This window comes from Monodelphis domestica, chromosome 1 (genome assembly GCF_027887165.1).
Source record: "Monodelphis domestica isolate mMonDom1 chromosome 1, mMonDom1.pri, whole genome shotgun sequence".
NCBI classification, from domain to species: Eukaryota; Metazoa; Chordata; class Mammalia; order Didelphimorphia; family Didelphidae; genus Monodelphis; species Monodelphis domestica.
Window position 1 is genome coordinate 185,306,560 of NC_077227.1, and position 12,281 is coordinate 185,318,840.

The 12,281-nt window shown below is 36.3% G+C and overlaps 1 protein-coding gene across 6 annotated transcripts in view; it reads right to left on the bottom strand.

Annotated features, from left to right (window-relative positions):
• The window catches only part of ATP8B4 (ATPase phospholipid transporting 8B4 (putative)), a 384,379-nt gene that overhangs the window by 177,892 nt on the left and 194,206 nt on the right, over positions 1–12,281 (bottom strand). For all 6 annotated transcript variants that reach the window (XM_056810175.1, XM_056810180.1, XM_056810178.1 and 3 more), the window contains one exon: positions 1,897–1,969. In XM_056810175.1, coding sequence (XP_056666153.1) covers positions 1,897–1,969 — 73 coding nt within the window. The remainder of the gene's footprint in view (positions 1–1,896; positions 1,970–12,281) is intronic.

Below are 12,281 nucleotides of genomic sequence, written 5' to 3' on the forward strand. Positions count from 1 at the left end.
GTGAGAAAGGACTCTAGTATGTTCAGTGGACTTTCCCTACGTCAGACTTACAGGAGGACATGCAAGAGTGGAACAAAATAGCTAGTGCAAATGAACTATGATACACATCACTGTCTAGGAGGCCCACTTTGATAAGATTCTAGCTGCTTTTGATTTATTTGAATGCTTAATGTGTAATCAAATGAATATAAAACCTGGATTTTCAATATTGTCTCTTGCTTCCTTGTTTTCTGGATTTAAATTGATATTTCAGTGATCTTAAGCCATGTTTTTCAGATAGAAATATTAATGTTTTAAGGTTGATTGGGCATTTAAGCCCCAGTGTACTTGATATCTACAGCAAAATCTTTTTATTTCTTAGGATTCCATTACACAATTAAAGGAAGGATCTACAAATCAATTCTGTGATACATTCCCACAATGAAACTCTCAACCACAGCAACTCATATAAGCTAGTAAATAAGCCCTCAATTACTTGCATGATTTGCCCAGAGAGACACTTCCAGAATGAATTTTTGAATATTTGAACCCAGGTCTTCCTGATTTCAAACCCAGCATTCTGTATTCTCTGCTGTGCTGTCTTTAGGATGCTATTATATAATATATATATAATATATAATAAATAATAGTATTAATACTTATCAGTTATAATCAATATTTATTAATTTATTAAACAGAGACTGAACTACAGTTTATCTTTAATTTCAGGAATAGTTTCTTCCTTTACATTGCAAATTAATATGAGAGCCAGATACTGGGGTTGATGGTTATAATATCTGAAAACAAATATTCACTTAAGGGCTCTCCCAAGGACCTCTAATACGACAATGGTCTGCTAACTACTTTGAGTTACTATCTAAACTTAAATGTGAGAAGCAGGATAGCAGAGTAATAGAGCTTGTCTCTATTCAGGAAAACCTTTTTTAAGTATCTCCTCTTGATAGATTCTGTTCATATGGTCCTGTAAAAGTCACTTAATCTCTTATGGTTCTAGAAAACTCTTTAAGACTAGGAATCGCAGTTATTCTAGTTGTATCTATTGATAGACAAAGATTTTCACAGGGAGCTCCTACAGTGTAGGACCTACACCAACAAAATCATTGTTGTTGTTCAGTTATATCAGTTATTTCCATTCCTCCATGACCCCATTTGGGGTTTTCTTGGCAAAGATACTGGAGCAGTTTACCATTTCCTTTTACAGCTCATTTTACACTTGTGGAACTGAGGCAACCAGAGTTAAATGGCTTGCCCAGAGTCACACAGCTAAATCTGTCTGAAGACAGATTTGAACTCACAAAGATGAGACTTCCTGAATCCAGGTGCTACCTAACTGCCTGATAAAATCATAAACTTAGTTTTTTTTTAAAAGTAATAAAACTATATTCATGTTATAGGGCAGAGTCGAATAGTAGATGAAACACTTGCCTTGAAGTCAGAGAGCTCAGGATTAGAATACTGCTTCTGATACATGATAGCTGTGTAATCCTAAAAAAAGGTACTCTGTCCCTCAATTTAGTCATTTGTAAAAATGAGGGGGTTGGATTTTATGACCCCATAGGTTCCTTAGAGCTCTAATCTATGATCCTATGATCCTCCCTTGGGGCAGATTCAATTACATCCATGGAAGTCCAACCAATCACCTCTTACTCTAAGTCCTCCCATAAGTTTGTCATGAGGCATCCATAGGATGTGCTAAAGATATTCTTCATTTTCTTGAACTATCACAAGGATGCTAGCAGAACACTGTCTGCCTACCTATCATCCTCTTCTCTTGCCATGTGACCAGTCTTTTTATCATATACTTTAATATATATCAATAAATATCTATGCATTATATATGTACCCTATTAATTATCCAAAACACAAGATTAAAAGAAAAGTAAATGAGTTACTCACAGCAACAAATTGGTTATTTTCTAGTTTAATGATGTCTCCTGCCATCACATTCATCCATTTTTCACTCTGCAATCTATGGACAAACATATAATCAATGGATTTTTTTCAAGAACCTTAGACAGTAACAGACCTATAGTCTTCCATGTACTAATGATATAATATCAAATTACAAAAGAAAAATCCAAGAAATGTTTTCCTAGTAAAAACAGTTTTCAGCTTTCTAACATAAGTAATGGTATGACAACACATTGATTAACATTTGCTCTGCATTTTTGGCTTGAAGAAACTTTAAAATAGAGGATAAGAAAGTCAGCTGCTAAGATTATTTTCAAACCTCTTTAATCTAGAGATATCATTCCCATTGTAGAAGGCGCTTAGCCAGAGATGAGGTGAAGAGAGCCAGGAAGAGATATATAGAAATATCAAGGATGTGCTCACTTCAGCAGCACAACTAACAATAAAACACAGAGGAACAGGAAAGGAAGAGAAGTGAAATTTCTAAAAATTAGTAACAAAAGAAGACTTGGATTGAGTATGAAAAACTGTAAACAAGGGAATCAGTGTGGTACAGTGAGTGGATTTATAGCATTGGATTTATTAGACTTGAAAAACCTAGGTTCAGTTTATACACACGTCACTCCCCTCCTCACTGCGTCCAGGATCAAATATAAAAATCTTTTGCTTAGCACACAAAGTCTTTCATGGCCTGGTCCCCTCAAGCCTTTCCAGGGTTCTTTTACCTAACTCCCTCACACATCCTCTTCAATACAAGGACACTGGATTCCTGGTTGAACAAGAAACTCCATCTCTCTGCTCTGGGAATTCTCTCTGAATGTCCCACATGCTTGGAATGCTCTTCCTTCTCATCTCTACCTTCTGACTTCTCTGGCCTCCTTCAAGACCCACCTGAAATCCCATTATCTATAGAAAGCCTTTTTCAAACTCTCTAAATTATACTGCATCTCCTCTCATTTATTTCCTATTTATACTATTTATCACTCATTTCCATCTATGTATTTGCTTGTTTTCTCCCTCATTAGATTTTGAACCTCCTGAGCGTAGATCCTGCCTTTTGCCTCTTTAATTACCCCCACAGGTTAGCACAGTGCTTGGCACCGATAGGGCACTAAATAGGTGTTTATTGATTATTATTATTGGCTAAATCTGTTGATTTGATTCAACAAACATCTATTAAGTACCTACTAGGTGCTGGGTTTCAGAATGAAAAACAACCCTTACTCTGGTGGATCTTACATATTAACACTGATTAGCTGTGTGAACATAAGAAAAATCATTTAATGAATTGGTTTACACCTGTTCTTCAACAATAAAATAGGAAGGTTACTACTCCCTCTATATACTGAAGAAAGAGATTTTTGTAATGATAATAATAAGTGTTGAAAAGTGCTTTCAGCATGTTAAATAAAAGGACTTTTTAAAAGGGCTATCAGCAATACAAGGATCCAAAACTATCCAAAGAACTCATGATAAAAAAAAAGCATCATCTACTTCCATAGAAAAAGAACTGAATCTGAATCCAGGCAAAGCAAAATTTTTTCACTTTCTTAAATTTTTGTTCTCTTTGAGTTTCCTTCCACAAAAGGATTAATATGGGAAAATATTTCATGTGATTGTACATGTAAAATATGTTTGATTTTACCATCTTACCATCTCAAAGTGCAGTGGTTTCTGGGGGAGGGAAATAGAGAAAGAATTCAAGACTTGATAGTCTTTTTTAAATATTGGAATTTTTTATGTAATTGGGGAAAAAATAAAATGTAATACCTTAAAAATGGGCTGTTATCTATTTGAATACTCAAATGGATTTATGATGTCTTTGTTGCTAATCTTCCCTGCAAAGATACAGATCACAATCCATTGATGACTGCCAGAAGAGATATCATTGAATATTACAGATTCATAAGGTCATAAACCTAGAGCTGGAAAGATCTTAGAGACCACTTTACCCAACTCTCTAAATGTACAAGTGAAAAGAAACAGGTCCAGAGAACCTAAGTGGTTTTGCCCAACATCACACAGGTAGGAGCCAATGCAGAATTTGAACTCAGGCCAGGAGCTACAGTTCTTTTCACCATACCACACTGCAGGTGGTTATTTCTCATCGATTAATAGATGGATCAAAAGCAAATAGCAGAGTAAGAACTGTAAAAGCAAATTCAAGTTGATCTATAAAGATTTTAGAAAACATTCAGGTATTAATTTGTATTCATATCGTTTGGTTTTTTATCATTGGAATGACATCATTTCTGTAGCCTTACCTTTTTTTTTTTCAAAAGAAAAAAAAACACAGAAGGAAATGAATTCAAGAAAATTGTTCTATATATTTTTTGTCAATGTTCCACACCCTGGACCAACACAGCTCCTCCCTGACTCACAACCTCACCTTAGCCAAAAAGCAGAGTGAAATCTTCTCAAATTTTTTCTTTGGAACCAAGCTTATTCTTTATAATTTCTCAACATACATTGTTATATTCATTGCGTATTCTGTTTTCAAGACTCTGCTTACTTCACTTTGCATCAATTTATTTAAGTCTTTTCACACTTCACTGTTTTCATCATAGTCATTATTTCTTATTGTACAATAATAGTTTATTACATTCATGTACTATATAGTCTGTTTGGTCATTCCCCAGGTAGTGGGTGTCTACTTTGCTTACAGTTGGTTTTTTGTTTTTGGGGGGTTTTTTTGCTACCTACCAGAAAAATAAATTGGTATGTATGCAACCTTTCTTTCTGCCATTGACCTTTTTTGTGCATGTGCCTAGCAGCAAAATCTTTGGATTTCATGGGTATGGACATTTTGGTCACTTTTTGTGCATAATTCCAATTTGGAAAGCATCCATTTTTCATATGATGGAGCCTGCCAATTTAGAGGGCAATCCCTTCATACACGAGTCGAATGAATTTTAGGTGAAAGCTGGATTTTTCACACTATAAATAAAAAGTGACAAGGAGCTCAAAATTGGGAACAAAATGATTACCCTACTTTATCTTGAAACTATGTTCTCCCTATGTCCTCCCAGATTCAAAAGCATTGATAATGATGATGAATGAAAAAGTCCAATCTTTGGGGATTCCTAGACAATTTAGGCAGAGTTCCCCGAAGTCAAAAGGATCCCTGCAGAGACAAATCTCCTGAAACAATGAATTTTGTTTCTAATTACCCCTGAAATCCTCTAATTTGTAAACTGTCTCATTTTTCCTATTTGAAAATCGCTCTGTTCCCAGGCAAGGAGTATAAGATAAGCAGAGTCCATTTTCTCAACAAGTTAAGGTAGGCAGGTTGATTTTGCTGTGGAACTTTTATTTAAAAAAATAATAATAACCTCATTGACTTGCTTTATGAGCTGGAAAACCATTTTAAATATTTATTCAACTGTGAAATATGCCCCACACTATCAGCCTGTTGGGTCATTTGGCTTTAATGCTCAGAGTTTTTCTTTAATATGGCTCCAAGTACATGTTGTTCTGGAAAGTTTTCAATTGTAGCATTTTCATCTGAAGCCAAAACTCAAGAGTATTCCAATGCCATACTTTGCTGCATTTTATCTTGCTTGACGGGCAAAGGAAGAACTTACAGTACGCAGCTTACATTTATTCCTACAGGTGATTGGGGAGTGCTGGCTTATTTCCAGAGGGAATATCTCCACTATTATTTTAATAACATTATTCAGATACATCTGTAAAATTAAGTAACTATGGAAAATGATAGAGGTTGAACCTGTACTTTTATTAGAAATGACTGGGTATGAGAGCTAGCCCTAGAGACGGGAGGTCCTAGGTTCAAATCTGGCCTCAGACACTTCCCAGCTGTGTGACCCTGGGCAAGTCACTTGACCCCCATTGCCTACCCTTACCACTCTTCTGCCTTGGAGCCAATACACAGTATTGACTCCAAGACGGAAGGTAAGGGTTTAAAAAAAAAAAAAGAAATGACTGGGTAGCTCCTGAATTATCCTAGCCTTGCAAATATAAACTTTTTCTGTGTCCTGGCATTCTGGAGAAGACTATAGACTCCTCAGAATAATAGGGTTTTATTTTAAGTAATAATTAAAAGAAATACTAAATTACAATTTTAGTTTAGTGAAAATAAAAGTATCTTTTTTTCCAGATCCAAGTTCACATGTCTCTTGAAATCTCACCTCAGGTGATAGCCCCAAGATATGAACATCTGTGACTTAGAGTCTCCCTTTACAGAACATTAGCCTCAGTTTGAGAGCTATATGATGCCATATTTGATCTAAAAATGCTTACTTCTTCTCCTAGGTAACTGCAGACTTCAGAAAGAGATATGTCTTACTACAACCATACAGGTAGAAAAGCAAAGCAAGTAGCAAGGAGATTCTGAAAGATCTCTTTGCAGATTTTAGGCTACTCAATAATGAACTTTCAAAGTTTTTCTCTAGCAAATTGGGGCTAGTTTTTCTCAAGTAAGTTGGGATCGAGAGCTCCAAGCTATAGGTATGCAACACAAATGGCAGAATGGAACTTTTTGCTATCAAATATTTGGGCTAATGAAAAATGTCAGAGGTTGTTAAACAATGATATTAAGTACATGTGCAGTTATGGAAAGCTTATTCTCTGGGTTGGACACTGGGAATACAAATTCAAAGAATGAAAACAATCACTACTCTGATGAATCTATGTTCTAATGAGGAGGCACAACAGGTAATTAATTATTTAAATATATGTAGCTCAGGAGAATAGGTGGGTCAGTTAGTGGATAGAGAGCCAAGCTCATAAAGGGTAGGTCTTGGGTTCAAATATGCTCTCAGATAAGGTCTAGCCTATGTGACCTTGGGCAAGTCACTTGGCTCCCAATGCCTAGCACTTATTGCTCTTCCTCTTTGGAATCAATACTTCCAATTGATTCTAAGATGGAAGGTAAGGGTTTAAAAATACATTCATAGAGCTGAAGTTAATAAATGTAATTAAAAAGTTAATAAATATATGTATAATGTAAATATATAAATAATGTAACTATTTAACAAATATGTTTAGATGTATACAAAGCAGTTAAATACAAGGTAATTTGTGAGGAAGGGCACTTCATCACTCTATTCACTGTACCACCTAGCTGTCTGAACTTTTTACTCATGAACTAAAAATATGTATATTACACAGAGAAAAGAATGTTCATATTCATGGATGTAAGGGGTATTATTGCCCTACCAAGTAATTATCATTGTATTTACAGGGGAGAGGCAGCACAGCATCATGGATATGGAGAAAGATTAGCATTAAAATTCCATGTAACACTGGATAGGTCGATCCCTTGACCTCTCAGTCTTCTAAGACTAGGACTAGAGTTTGCAGTGGTTGTGCATTAGCAGAAGGTTTTTTTTCATCCATGAGTTCTCTATCAATAAAATCACAGGTTGAGTGCTGTGTTTATCCTATTTGCATGGCACCTCAAATAGATATTTCAGCTTATTTGATTCACTGGAAAAGACCCTGCTGTTGGGAAATATTGAAGGCAAAAAGAAAAGGGGACAGCAGAGAATGGGATGGATAGATAGTGTCACAAAAACAACCAACATGAACCTGGACAGAGTTGGAGAGATAATAGATGACAAAAGAGCTTGGTGTGCTTTGGACTGTGGGGTCATGAAGAATCAGACATGACTGAACAACTCAACAACAAACAATAAATATATCTTGCATATACCCTGACATTGAAGGATCATAGCTCCAAAAGCATTCAGGCTCACTGGTCAAAAATAGAAAATAGATTGGATGATTTCTTCAAAAAAACTTAAAATCAAATAAACCCACTAAACCCTCAAGCATTATTGAGATGGCAAAAGTAAAACAAAAATAATAAGTAGAGATAAATTACTTTGAAGTCATTTCCCTAAGTATCTCTTGACTGGCCTTAAGATTTTAGTAAGCATAAAGATGAAATTTCATCATCATCATGAAAACAATGAAAATAGAAACTTTTTGGCTCCATATGTAGTACATCTGTTCTTGGGCCACATATTTGATGCAATCTTGCTCAGCCTATCAAGATGAAACCCCACCACAGGATTACAACATGGCCTCTGGGACTGAGCAAGAGACCTGGGTGTCACTACCTCCTGCTTCCTCTTTTACCTGTCACCTTTCCTTCCTAGATCCTCTGGGGCACAGCATTTTACCACTCTGATTCTCAATTTTCTCTCCTTGGAAATGAGACTGGGGAAAAACAAAGGGAGAACTTGATGTAGGCACCAGGAGAGTTAAGACACCTCATTTCGCAGCCCTGGAAGGTTCTTAGACAACCATGATACAATTTTCCTTATTTTCCTTATGGGTATGGTTGTTAGATGGTTGTTTCAGGCCTAAAGTAGCTTCCTTTTTGAGGGTCAAGTTTCACAAAAATTAATATGTCATAAGGACAAACCTGCAACTCTGCCTCTAGGCAGTGAACAATGAATTCAAGGACAAGACTCATAAACATTTAAATTCTTGAAACACCGTAAAACATATGGAGTTTAACTACCAGAGAATGGCAACTGGAATTACTTTAAGGAACACATACACAAGCATCTGTGCACATGCCCATACACACACACACACACACACATGCACAGCAGCTAGAGATACCCTCTTAGAACATGAAGGCATCTAACTTCTGAGTTGGGCAGATGAGAGATAGCAATGGCACCTAATAATTTCTTATGAATTGGCTTAAACCTGCTTAGACATGAAACATAAAATATTAAGAGCTATGAGGTTTTTCTATAAACTAATCCAAGAAAAGTAAGATGGCATGTTCAATAGTTTCATACCATTCCCAGTGAAACAGATTTGTAGAATCCAGCCAAGAGGTAAGTCACCACAGAGGAGGCAGAAAGAAGCATGTTGTTTACTTTAAAGAGGGCTATGAGTCCCCTTGTCTAGAGTGAAAGGAAAAGGGCTTTTATGTTCTCTTGAAGTCCTTCCCTTTCTATCTTTGCATGCTCCCCAGAAACATACACCGAGGAAAGAGATTCTCCTGAAAAGGCATAGATAGTCATTCACCCAACATTTATTAAGCTGTGCTAAGTAAGCCCTGCAGGTAGAAAGAAAGAGAAAAACACAGTTCTAGCCCTGAGGAAGCCCAGCTTCTGGGAGGGGAGATGATATGAAGGTGTATGCAAAATAGAAAGTAAATGAAAGTAATCTATGAGGGAGTACCTGTGGTTGCCACCAGAAAAGACTTGCTCCATCAGAAAGTGGAATTTGACCTGTCTTGAAGGTAGCCAAGAGAAACAAGGGGCAGAAAGGAGGAGGAAGCAAAACATTCCAGACATGGTGGATGGCCCACACTAAGGCACAGAGATGGAAGATCTGGGGTCCAGTTCCAGAAGCTATAATTAGATCAGTGTGGCTGCTCTTTATAGTGCATAAAAGGGAGAAAAGTATAAGACCTGAAAGGTAGGAATGGGGCCATGAAATGCTTTCAATACCAGAACGAGAACTTTATATTTGACCTTGAAGGCAAGAGAGAGAAAGACAGACAGAGAGAGAGAGAGAGAGAGAGAGAGAGAGAGAGAGAGAGAGAGAGAATAAGGATTAACAAATGACTGCAAAAACAATATAATCAGCATGTATGTATGTGTATATAAATAAACATGTACATACATGTGAACATATATGTGCATATACAATATATAGAGAGATATGATATATTAATTGCTTAATTTGTTTGGGGAACTCTATAAGGAAACTCCTGAATAGGGTAGGGGAAAGAAAAGAGGGAAAGAATATTGATCTGAAAATATAATAGTATTTAATTAGAAGAATTTAGGGGGAAGAACAAGAAAAAACTCCCATATTAATGCGCATCAGTAACTATTCTGTAATTTATCATTTTAGAGCATGGCTTGAGGGCATTGAGAGATTAACTAATTTATCCAGGATCACACAGTCAGTATGTGAATGAGTCATATATCCAGGTCTTTCTGACCCATTCACTGTCCATTATACATGCTATTCTTGTATTCTAGAATACCAAACAAGAAACAAACCAGGATTATTGACCTTCCACAAGTATTTGTTCTTTAACCAGGAGTTCAATCTATAAAGAATATCTATCATCATAAATTTGAGCCTTTTCTGGGGCTGGGGAAGCATTCTTTAACTTACAGAAAATCCTTAAAGACAGGAAACTTGTTAAATGATAATGTTTGTAAGTCTTTGATTTGATCTGTATCTTCATTCCTCAGGAGGCTTTTTAAAGAACCTATCTTTCCCTTTTTATTTCTAGACAGTGCTTAATAAATACTTTATCCTTTTAGGTATCTAAATGATACATTGTATTTGTGGGAACAGAAAACAGTGCAGAGCTGAAGGTGGTCAGACATGCAGACATATGTTTAAGACCAGCAATTCTAAGGACAGCTTGCAGTCATGATAGCCCAACACAAATATTTAAGAGATTACAGCAGTTCCTGGTTTTTTTCATTCACATAGATGTCAGAGCCATATGATAGGACACCATAGCATTTAGCTCTATTCCCTAATAATATCCTGATGCACAGTAATGCATCATTTCCCCATACCTCAGCCTTAGGAGCATGGCTTCAAGCCAGAAGCAATCTTAAAAATCATCTGGTCCAATTCCCTCGTTTTGTAGCTGAGGAAACTGAGGAAACAAGACTTAGCCTAAAAGTCATAATATTGGTTACTGGCAAAGCCAGAATTTGAATTCTCATCATCTGCTTCTCGGTTCAATATTTCCCTCCTGCTTCCAACTGGGACAAATCAAGAATCAATATAATTCATTATATCATTGGACTCCATTTGTTTGATACAATTTTAAATACCAAATTTGAAAGCTTTCTTTCTCTTTATTTTTAAGCAGGCTAAGTGCTTAAAAGAAAAATAAAAGAGCCAATGAAGACTTTGTATGAGATTCAGTAAATTAATTATTGAACAAATATAATCCAGACTGATTTATTCATTTGACAAATATGTTCTATATGCCAGGATTTATGGTAGGCACTGGGGATACAGAGACATAAAAAGATATATAGTCCCTACCCTTAAGGGGCTTACAATGTATTGAGTAAAACAGCAAATACATTGCTAAGTAAATATGAAATGCCTATAAAGTAACTTCCTGGGGTTGGTAGAAGGGCCCCATTTTTATGAAATCTTTAAAACTGTCATCACATAGTAGTTAGAAAAAAATGTAGCATTGTTGTTTTACCTTCTATCTTAGAAATGATATCAATTTGAAGGCAGAAGAGCAGAACTAGGCATTTGGAGTTATGTGACTGGCCCAGTCACACAGCTAGGAAGTGTCTGAGACCATATTTGAACTCAGGACCTCCCAACTCCAGGTCTGTTGCTCTATCCATTGTGCTACCAAGCTGCCCCAAGCATAGCATTCTTTCATACTGACTTAAAATAAGATAAGCCAACATGGGCTATTGGTTATTCCCTGAAGATGTCCTAAGTTTTCCAGCTCCGCTGTAAAGAAACAGGCACACAGAATATTGTGTCTTGTTATTCTTCATTGCAGTAATAACTTTCCCCATTCTCCTCTCCATCTCTACCTGTCTGCATTCTTCCCATCCTTAGAGACCCAGCTTAAGGGTCACCTTCACTTTCTTCCCAAATGGAAGTGGTTTCTCCCCCATTTGATCTCATAGTACTCTGTACTCTTCTTATTCAAAAACAAAGCTCCTTGTCGTTAAAAAGTGATTCTTTCTTTTTTCCTGTATCATCAAGTGTCTTGCACAGTGCCCAAGAACAAAGCACATACTTAATAAAAATTGCTGACTAGTTTATTGAGTCTAATTTATATTCCAAATCCTATCACAAACACTTCTAATGGGCCAAATATCACTGCTAAGTCAAACTATGATGAGTGGTGGAAAGAAAACATATTGACCCTCTTTATGGCTCAGAGAACACTTAAAAATTGCAGTTAACTATGGGAAAGTTGCCATTTTGTCTACACTTTTCTGCCTTGCTTTAGAGTTTTCTATTATTGCTTTGTCGTTTTTCCATCATTCCTGACTCTTTGTGACCCTATTTAGGGTTTTCTTGGCAAAGATATTGGAGTGGTTTGTCATTTCCTTCTCTACCTTATTTTTCACTGAGGCCATAACTCTACATCTTGTGCATTAGGATATAATAATAGAATTTATAAATTGATTTGCTAAAAATCTAATTGCCTCCCTCCTATACTATACTAAATATAGTATTTCTTCCCCTGATCAGTCTTTTAATCTTGCCTGAAAAAGGATGAGTTTAATCCAGAATGATCAGGGTTTTTTTAACCCTCACCTTCCATCTTAGAATTGGTGCTAAGTATTGGTTCCAGGGTAGAAGTGTGGTAAGGGCTAGACAAATGGGGTTAATTGACTTGCCCAAGGTTACAAAGCTAA